General features: G+C 62.6%; 2 protein-coding genes across 4 annotated transcripts; one reads left to right on the forward strand and one right to left on the reverse strand.

Annotated features, from left to right (window-relative positions):
- Window positions 1-969: 969 nt before the first annotated feature.
- Window positions 970-6,440, reverse strand: IRX1 (iroquois homeobox 1). Its single transcript, XM_027073174.2, has 4 exons — window positions 6,150-6,440; window positions 2,130-3,159; window positions 1,695-1,767; window positions 970-1,417 (listed from the first exon to the last, which is right to left on the reverse strand). Exons 1-4 carry the CDS (start codon window positions 6,423-6,425, stop codon window positions 1,360-1,362), a joined length of 1,437 nt encoding a protein of 478 aa, XP_026928975.2. The 5' UTR covers window positions 6,426-6,440; the 3' UTR covers window positions 970-1,359.
- A 103-nt stretch (window positions 6,441-6,543) lies between these two features.
- Window positions 6,544-11,224, forward strand: LOC128311599 (uncharacterized). 3 transcript variants are annotated; one of them, XM_053202357.1, is made up of 4 exons: window positions 6,544-7,423; window positions 7,579-7,976; window positions 8,478-8,599; window positions 10,764-11,224. In XM_053202357.1, the coding sequence occupies exons 1-4, from the start codon at window positions 7,405-7,407 to the stop codon at window positions 10,987-10,989; spliced, it is 765 nt and encodes a 254-aa protein (XP_053058332.1). In that variant the 5' UTR covers window positions 6,544-7,404; the 3' UTR covers window positions 10,990-11,224. The 3 variants fall into 3 exon arrangements, 2 of the variants coding, with proteins under 2 accessions (XP_053058332.1, XP_053058335.1); XR_008290122.1 differs by lacking the exon at window positions 6,544-7,423 and adding an exon at window positions 8,077-8,211 and having other exon boundaries at window positions 7,432-7,976; XM_053202360.1 differs by lacking the exon at window positions 7,579-7,976 and having other exon boundaries at window positions 6,548-7,423; window positions 8,478-8,589.
- The last annotated feature ends 263 nt before the right edge of the window (window positions 11,225-11,487 follow it).

The following is an 11,487-nucleotide window of genomic DNA, read 5'->3' on the forward strand; positions in this document are numbered from 1 at the left end:
CGGGGACCCGGCTTCGTTCCCCCCGCGCGAGTTCCCCTGCGGCTCACGCCCTCACCCGCGGTCTTGTTCACGCTTGTGTTCCCAGTTTTCGCCAATTCTGCATCAAGTCGTCTGCGCCCCGTTTGAAGTGCAGGCCGCTACGGCGGGTCCGCCCCAAGTGCCCGGAGGCCCGAAGTCCTGACCCCGAGATTTCGCCCGGCTCCTGGGCCAGGTCCCACATGCGCCTCGGAGGCCAGCTCCGTCCCGCTTCGTCCCACCATCGCTCCCAGCTACCGCTCAGACCCGGACATCAGTGGTTTATTTTCCCTGGGCTCTCTGGGCGCAGGGGTCGAGGGGGCTTCCCTGGGAGACCAAAGCCACCTCCCCTCTTTCTCCGCAGCCCCCAGGCCCACACGCCCAGAGAACTCCCGCGCGGCATCTCTGCCCACGCATCCGGACAGTTTAAAAGAGCCTTCCAATCTCTCCACGTTTGATTTAACCAAGTAACTAAAAAATACGCTCAAAGCCAAAATTTCATACTCCATTATGTCCTCGCTCTACCCACGAAACGACCCGACGCCAGGATGCACTGTGGAGACAACTAGTTATAAACTGATTTCAAATCTGAAGTTCTCCTTTGGGGGCATAATTGGAAATTCTTTTCATTTTTTTTTTTCTCCCATTGTTGTCCACTTTAAGAAATCGTTTTATAAACTGCTGAAAATCGAACTCATTGATGTCCCGAGAAAGGCATGCCCCGGATAAACGTATAAAGGTCGGAAATCAAAACTGCCAACAAGAAACTGCCCGAGTGACAACATTCACAAATTCAACGACAACCAAAACGGCCTGTGAGAAACACCGGCCTCCAGCGGCAACTCCCCAAGGAGCCTCTCTGCCCAAGCCAGGGGCACCTGGGCCCTGCCGGCATTCCAGGATTCCGGACACTCCTGCGGACGCCCAGCCACACACAGCAGCGGGAACAGCGGACAGCATTTCATTTAGTTTATTAGACAAAAATATATGATTTAGACAAGTTCGCTGACGCGCTATTTACAATCTGAAATCACTCTATATACAGAAAGAAGAAGAAAAAAAAAAAAAAAAAAAAGACACAAGCACGTGGGGCGTTTACCGAGCGGATAATCAACCGGAGCCTGGTGACAGGCACCAGGGCCCTGGGCAGAGGCCGGGCTGCCTGGACTGGAGCTCCGACGCGGACGAGCCCCTTTCTGCAGGAAGCGTTGGATGGGAGTCGGTGACGTCGTGGCCGTATTTGTCCTTTACACAGGTCTGAAATACTTGTCCTAATTCCTCCCTCGTCCCCTCCCTCCCGAACTCCTCCCCCCTCCCCCCGCAAAAGTAAAAGACGACCCTGGATCAGGCGGACGGGAGGGCTGCTAGGATCCGCGGCGTTCCCTCCTGCGGGGCCAGCGAGCTGCGGGCGAAGCACAACGAGACAAGAAAGCACAGCAGTGTCAGTGGCCGGACGCCGGGACCCGGCGTCACCGGTGCAGCCGGCCTAGCGCCGGGGGGCGTGGCCGCCTGCCCCGCTGCTCCCGCGTCGGGAGAAACCCGGTGGAGGGGGCGCCCCGCGCGCACGGCTGGCGGACAGCACCCCCTCTACGAGGCCCGAGCGACCCTACCGCCGCCCCGAGCCCTCCGCCGGCACCCCCGCCAGCCCCGGTCCCGCGGTCCCAGCAAACAGCACTCACTTGTCGCGCACGGGCTGGAAGGGGGATTTTAACTGCTGTGCCGGCGACTCCGGCCTGGGGACGAGGTCTCTCTCTGCGAGGGAGGGGCAGAAGCACAGCGTTAGGAGACGGGGGTGGGGGGTGGGGGGAGTGCCGCCGAGCCTCTTCCCCACCCACCCCGCTTCCTTCTGCCACTAGGATGGGGTCTCCAAGAAAAACGGTCACCCCTCCCCGGGGAAGGGCTGCAGACAGAACGCCCTTCTCCGGACAGAGCCCGAGGGCCTTGGCCTCGGTGCCCGGATCCGGGCAGAGATCACCGCTCAACCCGGGGTTTGGCCGCCACCGCCTCCCCACTCCGGGCCGGCGCTCCCCCCACCCCCACGCTTTGCAGCGGGGTTCCGGATTCCGAGCCCGGGGCGGACACCCTCCCCCCACCCCCCACGCCGGGCGCCTCACCTGGAAGCGCGGGGCTGCTTCGGGCGGAGGCCTTGTCACCGTGGAGCACCCCCGCGGCAACGGGGACGGGCGGCGGCGGCGGCGCGGGCAGGTGCGGGCCGTGGGGCGCGGCGTGGGGCGCGCCGACGCCCAGGAAGGAGCGCATGTTGAGCAGGGAGCCCTGCGTGAGGAACGCGCCGTTGGTCCAGTTGGAGAACTTGCCGATGTGGCAGGTGTACAGTCCGTGGCTGGGCAGGAAGGCGGGGTGCTGCAGAGGCGCGCCCGCGGGGGGCCCGTGCGCGCCGGGATGGCCTGCGGGCGGCGGCGGCGAGGCCTTGGGCGCGCCGTCGGGGCTGGTGGCCGTTTCGGCCAGGGACCAGATCTTGGGCTTGCTGTGAGGCGCGCCCTGCAGGCCACCCGACGCGGCGCCGGGACTCAGCAGGCGAGTGCTGCCGGGCTCCGGGACCTCCTTGACCAGGCCCAGGGGCGAGTCCTGGGACTTGAGGGCGTCGGCGGCTGCCAGCGGCGAGCCCTGGTCCAGGGCGAGGGCGGTAGGTGCCGCCGGCGGGCGCGGCGCCTCGGCCCTGTCCTCTTCGTCCTCGTTGCTCTGGTCGCCATCGTGCTCGTCGATTTTGTCGATGTCAATGCTCTCTAGGTCGATCTCTTCGTCGTCCTCGGCCTTCTCCGGGTCGCCCTCGGTGTCGCTTCCGAAGAGGGCGCCGTCCTCCTGGTCCTTGCTGCGCGCGCCCCACGTCACCTTGTTCTCCTTCTTGAGGCGCCGGCGCGCGTTGGCGAACCAGGTGGACACCTGCGTGAGGGTCATCTTGGTGATGATGGCCAGCATGATCTTCTCGCCCTTGGTGGGGTACGGGTTCTTGCGGTGCTCGTTCAGCCAGGCCTTGAGCGTGCTGGTGCTCTCGCGCGTGGCGTTCTTGGGCCGCCCGGGGTCCCCGTACTGGAACTGGCCGTAGGGGTAGTACGCCGGCGCCGTGTGGGCTGTGAAGGTGGCAGGGTGCACCCCCGGGTTGTCTTTGAGTTCATACTGTGAGCCCTGCAACCACATAGCCCACCGAGGGAGGAGAGGGGCAGTAGGGGTGTGGGGGGAGGGGAGAGGGAGAGGGGGAGAGAGAGAGAGAGAGAGAGAGAGAGAGAGAGAGAGAGAGCGATGAGTCCCCCGAACTGGGAAAGTCGGGGGGCAGCCGCTCTTGTCCAGTCAAGAACAGGAAGCCCCCCACCCCCCAGCACACCACCCTGGGAGGGAGGGAGGGGTCAAATCATGAGCCGCCTCTAGAAACTCAACTTCCAACCGTCGTGAAGAGGTGTTTTTGTTTTGTTTTGTTTTGTTTTGTTTTGTTTTGTCACTCAAGAAAAGTTCCAGAATCCGTGCATCTCCAGAAGGCCACAGCGGGAGCCTTGGTCCCATAGAATTTCCCCAGGCCACCCTCAGTTACCCCCCACCCCCCCCCCCACAACTCCAGCAGCCAATTTCCAAGTTTATCTCACACTAACTAGAAGGGGAAACCTTTTAACTACCCAGATAAAACAGATCTCCAAATGTAAAGAACCTAAGCCCCCTCCCTTCGACCCTGAGGGGGTCAAGCAAAATAAACCATCCAGGGTTTTCTTTGGGTCCAAATCCTCCAGCAATTTAAAATGAAAGCACACTCCTTTTAGCTCCCAAATTAATCTGCATATAATGGCTCCCCACACTGAAAGGTTGCAGTGGTGACAGGTAATTTAAAATTTTAATCCCGGCCATCATCAACAACAAAAACTACAACACCATTTGTTTTTTTTAAAATACAAAAGGAGGGCTTAACCGGTAAAATATTAACGGGAGGGCCAGGAGCTGCCAGCTGTGAAGAGGGAACTGCCTTCGGAGGCCTCTCCTCACTTACTTTATCTGGTAAGTTCTACTTTGATGTGGCCTGAGCAAGCACAAAGTGTTTGCAGGCATTTAGAGGCCGTGATTTATTTGCAATCAATATTCTTTTTATCATCGGTAGTAAAACACAGCAAGTCAAATTATCCCATCAGGTTTTTTGGTAAATAACATTTTATCTTTCTAACAACCTCATTAGGCCTCATTATTACCATAAATTGTCCAGACAGACATTCACTCACAATTTTATCTTTTGACTTCCAAATCCCCAATCAAAACGGCTTGGAAACCTAGGCCTAGAATCAAGAGTTTGGATTTAGGTTTACTTTCTGAGAACCAGCAGGAGACCACGAAGAAATACACCACACCTTTTTTTTGGGGGGGGGGGTGGATTTCTATATGGTTTCCCCTACTAAAAACAAAACAAAAAATCGAGCATCTCCGTTTCCCACCACAGTACAGTAGGAACAGATCCATAACCACACAGACCCCTTTTTCTCGCACAAACACGAAGGGGGGTGGGGGGAGGTTCCCAAATGGCACACATCTGTATTCAAAATTTCTGTAAAAACATTACAATTCTCCACGTAAAAATTATCCATTTGCTACATTAGCAGAGAGGGTTTCCGGGCTGAGAAAGTTGCAAAGAGCAGAATATTTCTTTGACTAGTTAGTTTGGTGGCCGATGCCACAGAGAAAAGGTTTCCGTGGCCAGATTTCGTTTTTACCTAATCTTTGCAAAATGTACTCTGCACTTTTCTAATCATTTAGGTTGTAACTGCGAGGACGACATTCCGGCCTCTTCTCCGCTGGGAGTTCTTTTTGAAAGGATACCTTGTAAATCTCTCAGCGCTTCCCTGGCATCCCCAGCCGCCAGAACAAAATGGGAGCTGATCTTTTTGGAGAGCAAGCGATCTGAACGGCGGTTAGGGCCGCCTTCAGAGAAATAGCCTTTCTTTTCGAAACTACAAGAAAAAAGTTACGGAAAAACACACCCGCCGCTTTTCTCGCGTACAGTCGGCCGGTATTTATTCCCTGCCTCTTCTTCGGGGAGCGGGGAGACGCGAGGGGGGTGCCTGAAAATTGCGTTACTCCGCCCGCAGCAGCGCAAGAGGGGGCGGCCTCCCTGACCCCCCGCCTCGCCCGCGCCCCGCCGGGCGCGCAATTCACCAGCAGCCCGAAGTTTAAGCGCGACCTTGCAGTCAGACCAAGGAAAATGGATCCTTTGCACCGACAGAATGGCGAATGCCCCGCGGAGAATTAAATCTGCAGCTCCCTCCCCCATCTGACACCCACTGGGACGCGAGACTAAGAGGACAGCATTTATTTTAGGCCCAGGGACTCCTGTTTTCTTTAATCCTCCATTATGTAACGCGGGAAGAACAGTGCTTTTCATTCGGTGCAAAAGAAACGAAAACTTTGGCAACTCACGAAAGTCCAAGCAAACACCGTGGCACACGCCGAAATTATTTCCACCCATCCCCCCCCCCCCCATCTCCAATTTGCACACCCTCCGCTAACAGACCCCATCCGGCCCCTCGGATCTCCCCCATTGTTAGGGCGATTTTGACCCAGTCGACCAGGCTTCACCAGGTCCCCCCTCCCCCCCCCCCCCACCGCCCCGGCCACCTCGGACACAACCAAGGGGGTCCACCAGCCAGGGAGAAACCCGAGGCTCCCAGGCCCGGCCCCAAAGCCCGAGAGGTCGCGCGATCGGGGTCCGCCCGCCGCTCCCGGGCGTCCTGCGGACCCGGGGCCGAGCTGCCGGAAGCCCGCCCGCCGGCCCCGCCGCCTCGGCCGAGCCTTGTGGGGGGTAGGGGCGGGGGGGGGGGGAAGAGCGCCGGCGACTTTGGCCCCCAGCCTCCAGTTCGAGCCGCGCGCCCCGGAGCCTCTGCTCCTCCGGCCTCCCGGCTCCCCGCCGAGCCCCCCGCTCGCGGCCCAGGCCTCCCGCCTCCCCGGGCCGGCCCCCCACCCCCCACCCCTCCCCAGCCGCCTCGGCCCCGCCGGCCGGGCCTCCCCTGCTCCCCGCCGGCTCCGCCCGCGCTCCCGCCCGCGCTCCCGCCGCGCCGCCAGGCCACCCGCGCCCGGGGCTCCCGGGGCCGGCGGGGAGGGGTGGGGGGTGGGGGGAGGCGGCCGCGGCCAGGGCCGGGCGCACTCACCATCTGCGAGAAGAGGCTGAGGTCGGCGGCGTAGGGCAGGAAGGCGCTGTAGTTGGGCGCGCCCGCGTACGGGCCGGCCGCCGCGTACATGCCCAGCACCGAGGTGACGGCGGCCGCGCCCGCGCCCGCGCCCAGCTCCGCCGCCCCCGGCCGGCCCGACGAGGCGGCGGCGGCGGCCGCGGCGGCCGCGGCCAGCACCCCCGGGCGCTCGCCGCCGTAGGCGCCGGGCCCCGCGGCGCTCAGGTACTGCGGGTAGCCCAGCTGCGGGAAGGACATGTCCGCGGATCGGCGGCGGCGGCGGCGGGCGAGTATTAAAGGGGCGGGGGCGGGCGCGGGGGCGGGGGTCGGGGCGGGCGCCGGGGGGAGGGGGTGGGGGCTGGGGCGGGGGGGGGGGGCGGGGTGGCTGGGGAGCCGGCGGCCGGCCGGCCGGGCGCGCTCGGGCCGGCCCGGAGGCGGGGGGCCGGTGGGCTGCTCTCGGCCCGGTGCTCGCTGGCGCCCGGCTCCCGGCTGCGCCCGGCTCCGCGATCCCGCGCCGACTGCGGCGGCCGCCCTCCGCTCGGCGGCGGGGCTTTCAGACACAATTTGAAGTTGATGCTTTGATTGGCATCCCCTCGAGCGCTGGCCCCGCCCCCGGCTCCCCTCCCGCCCCCTCCCTGCCTCCCGCCCGCCCCAGCCGGGCCGCTCCCGCCCCTCCCGGCGAGCACGTGGTGTGCTCCGCGCCGTCCGGGCCACCTCCGCCCGCTGTGGGCGCGCGAGCGGCCCGGCGGCGGGTGCGGGCCCGGCGGCCGCGGGCTGCCCGACAACCTGTCGACACCGGCTCGCAGCTGTCGGACCCTGGGCTCTGCTGTTTTCCAAGCCGAGCCGTGACTGCTCTTTCAGGAAGACGTCTCGGCGCCTGATTCTCCGCCGTTGGGGCGGCGGGGCCGGGGCTGGGCGGGTGACAGCCGGTGGGGGGGGTGGTAGGGGGGGTGGAGGGGGACGGCCCTCTCCTCCCCACCCCCGCCCCCAAGGCCGGCGCTGCCTTGGCCTCCCCCGGACCCCTGGGCAGAAGTGCACCCCGGTGCCCTGGCTGCGCCACCGAGCCTGGCGTGGCGTGACACCGTGACGCGGGCGTGGCGTCCGCGTGGCCCCCGCCCGGCAGTGACCGGCCTCGCTGCACCTGGAGAAGCGGGAAGCGGCCGAGCTCTGCGGGCTTCTCCGTTCGTGAAAACTTTGAGAAAGGGCAGCTGAGAAGCCAGTTCAAGGGGACAAACAGATGCCGTCCACAGTGACAGGTTCTTGGACGTGGTGGCGGGCAGGGGGTGGGGAGACCTTTTCTTTGCAGGAGAATCACCCTTGCAGCGGGAGGGAAACGTCTCGTCCTCACCCCCGCGAGGGGAGAAACTAAGAGTGGCCGGGGGGGGGGGGGGGGGGCTCGTTCGTCCACTAGGTGCGCACAGGCGGGAAGCTAACTTGCGCGAAGAGCGCCGGCCCGAGGCGGCGGCGCCGCGAGCCCGGGGACAGGCCGTCCCTCCTCCCCTGCCCGGCCTCTTCATCCTCGGCCCCGCGGGAAGAACAAGCAGCGAACCGCTGCGGGATGGCTCCAGGTCCGCGCGCGGCCCTCCTGGCCTCCCGGTGCACGGGACGGGTCCGCCAGCCCGCGTCTGCCACACGCTCGCCGGCTCCGTCCTGGCGTCCCGCGTAGGGAGTTGCCCAGGGTGCTCGCCCCCGTTCCCGGGACATTTTTCGTCCTGTCTCCTACGAAGCAGCCGGAGCCTGGCGCGCACTCCCCGCTGTGGCGCACGGACACACTGGACCCCCACAGCAATTTCACCCCAACACTTGGGGGTGAGCCTTGGTCTGGCCCAGTTCGGGAGCCCCGAGTGGAGTGCAGCTGGTGACCTGGGCCGCCGGCACCCTGGACCCCGACCTGTCCCCCATCTCCTAGTTCCAGTTGCCAGCAGCAGCATGGAGGCCCAGGGACTCTTGCAGAATCCGGAAGGCTCCCGCTGACCCAGTTTGGGACCTGAGGACAGACACGGGGAGCCACCGCCTATAATTAACAACAATAACGCCCATGATAGTAATTACTAATTACCAGCTGCATAATCAGGCTTCAATTTCTCTGCTCAGTCAGGGTTTTCTTTCTGTTCGTGCTGTCCCTTTGCCCCCCACCCCGCCTTTACCCCCCACCCCACTCAGCTAACCAGCCCTTGCTGGCTACAGAAACTCCCTGCAACTGCCTGGGCACCTCTCCTGCTTTGGCACAGAATCCCGGGCCCTGGAGGTGAGCGCTAAACCACTCCCAATCCCGGAAGTCACTAACTGGCAGCTTCCTCCCGCCCCCAGCCCACCACTTCCGCCTGCCAGACCTCTCTCCCCTGCATCCCAAACAAACGGATGGGCCAGCCCCACTACTGTCTTGTTTGGCAAACTCCAGTGTCACATTTCAGGCCCACAGGTAAATACAGGTGAGATAAGCCCTCTTCTGTGACCTGGAGAGCAGGTGGAATTGTAAGCCCAGAGACACTTGTCAGTGTCAGGATTCAGCTACACGGACTGATAGCCTCCTTATCACTCCCCCCCACCCCAAGCAGCCCACTTCAGTTGTACTGAAGCCATCAGAACCTGGGGGTGGGGGGGCAGCAGACTTTGTCCTGACCCCTGTCGCCTGCTGTGCCCTCCCTGTATCACCTCCATTTGGGTGATGAAATGATAGTTGGTTCTAGAAGACATCAGGGAGGTGAGTGGGAAGGGGCCTCTAGAAAGGCCTGTTGACTTCCCCCAGGAAGCTCTAGAAAGGTGCCCTAGTGGTGACTGTGACCATTCCCCAGCCAGGGCCAGGGCTGGACCCCAGCGGAAACTGGGCCTTGATCCCCGGATCACCCCCTCCCTTCCTTCTCCTTGAGTTTACCCAAAAATTTGCAAGGGGAAGACTAGGAAACAACCTGGACAAAAGGAGAAGGAGGGGGAGGGGAAGAAGAAAAAGAAAACTGCCTCCAAACCGTCCCAGTGGAGAGGAGGCTAGACGGAAGGATCCAGAACTTCCTGCCTCAGCATCCCCATGGGGAGTGTCATCTCTTCAGCCAGGTCTCTAATCCTTTTCAGCATCAAATAGTTAGTGGGGGGTGGTGGGGGGGGGGGGTGGGTAGCTGAGAACAGAAGACCCAGGGTGCCTGAGCCTGGACCTTGGGCCTGACTGGAATATCTGCTTAAAAAGATTCCAGAACTTTCCCCAAAGAAGACGATGTCCTGGCTCACTTGCTCAGGCTCAGCTCCAGCCTTCCTGGGATCCTGGTCATCCCGCTGATGGTGCAGAGGCACTGGCAAATAGGAGGGCTGGGCGGGGTCCTTTGCAAGCCGGCTGTGCTGGTTGGGGACAAGCTGTGGGGCTCCATCAGCCCTACCATCAAAACCCAGCAATCCTGGATCTGGAAGCTGGTGGGGGGGGGGGGGGACACTTTCCCAGACCCTCAGCCACTGTGCCTGCCTTGCAAAGGGTGGCTCAGGCAGGCCCCACTGCTGGTGTGGAGGCCAAGCTGGGTCTGAGCCGCCCACTTCCTCGTGGCCAGCCCCAGGACACTGGACACTGAGCCAGAGGCAGGACCTCGGAGCGGTACAAAGCCAGATCTAGGGGTGGCTGCGTGGCCTAATGGGAGCCCCAACTGGTCAACTCCCATCTCTGGTCCACGAGGGAGCACTAGGAGACGCTCTCCCAGACCCGTGGCAGTTGGACCCGGTCATGGGCACGACCACACAGAGCTGGGCAGAGGCAGTTGGCCAGGGCCCTCTGGCTGGAAAGCCAAGACCTTCAGCGCCCCCCCTCCCCGCTGGGACCTGGGCCTCTGCATGCACCTGTGGGTGTGCAGGGCATGGCTCTGGAGGAAGGGGACTCTGGGGACGGGGAAGAGAGAAAGGCCCTGAGTCCCAGGTGTGCTGGGGGGGAGGGAGGAAGGAGAGTTGGTGAAAATAGGATTTTGGGTAACTTGGCTTTTAAACCGGCTTCAAGTCCTGATGGAAAGTTTACTTGCTGTGTCATTAGGTTGGGGAGGGGGGAGTTGTTTTCTAAATAGGAGGGGATTGTTATCACTGCTCCGAAAAAAGAAGATCTTTTGTTTTTCTCCCGCCCTGGCCCCTGGGCCCCTGGGTAATGCTTAGGTTCAGCTTGCTACCCTACCCAACCCCTTTATATTTGCATGAGAATAAGATTGAACAAACCACACGGCACCCCCGTTTACAACTGTATTTCTTCCGAAATAATTCTCCATGATTTTCCGGTTCCACTGAACCAGGTCTCTGAAGAAGAGGAGAGAGAGCCTCTGAGGAACCGCCCCACTCCCAGGAGCCATCACGGGGACCTGCCTTTGGCGCCTGGGATGGGGGCGACCTTAGTCCGGTGTCAGGGATGCAGCGGGAGGGAGGGGGGCGCGGCGGCCCAGTGGTCTGCCCTTCGAAATGGCCATTCCTTCCGATGCAGATGGCGGGGCGGCCACGCAGGGCGGCAGCTCGGTGGCAGGGCTTGGCGGCCTGACCTGGCCCGCGCCCCGGACCGGCCCAGCCTTCTGCCCAGACGCGCGCCGCCTGATTTATGAGTCTTGTTAAATCCTCATTAGACTTTGCACCCTTCTCCGGCAGGACCCAGGAAGCCACCCCGCTCGGCGACGGCGAGGCGAGTGGCAAGCCGTCCCGGCAGCGGCCGAGAAGCGCCCAGGACCGCGGGGGCCGTAACCGGGTGCCCTTGGGCGCCAGGCGGGGACCGGAGCGGGGCGGCTGCGGCGATCCCCGTGCCCTGGGGGCCTGGCCTGCTCTCTGCTGCCGCGTCAGGGCCAGGCCCGCGCCGGGTCAAGAGCGGCACCTGTGAGCGCCCCGAAAGCGAGGGCCTGGGGACCTCACTGCGGATGCGCTGCGGTGGGACCAGAGCCGGGCGGCGGGAGGCGACTCCGAGAGACTCCAGGAAAACCCGGGAAAGAAAACACCCGGGAGGCGCCCCGGGATGGTCTGAGGCTCACAGCAGTGCCCGCAGAGCTGGTGCCAGGATGCAGCCGGGGCTCGGGTCCGGACTGTGGCGGCGGGAGACCAGCGGCCCAGCGCGCGGAGCTCCGGCCCGGCAGCAGGAGAAGAACGGCCGCAGTCACCTGGCCCGGCGTGCGATGTCGCCATCCCCGAGCGTCGGAGGAAGTGAATTACATGCGTGTGCACACACGTAAATATTTTATAAGCCTCCCCTTAATTAACCAAATCATTTCCATTATGCCTCCAATGTGATCAACAGCAGCGGTGTGAGGGTTTTCAGGGCTTATAATTCGATGTCACCAGACGGTCGCTCGGGGGCAGAGGTACAATCGCAGAGCCAGCTGCA

The sequence above is a fragment of the Acinonyx jubatus genome, chromosome A1, assembly GCF_027475565.1.
Source record: "Acinonyx jubatus isolate Ajub_Pintada_27869175 chromosome A1, VMU_Ajub_asm_v1.0, whole genome shotgun sequence".
NCBI classification, from domain to species: Eukaryota; Metazoa; Chordata; class Mammalia; order Carnivora; family Felidae; genus Acinonyx; species Acinonyx jubatus.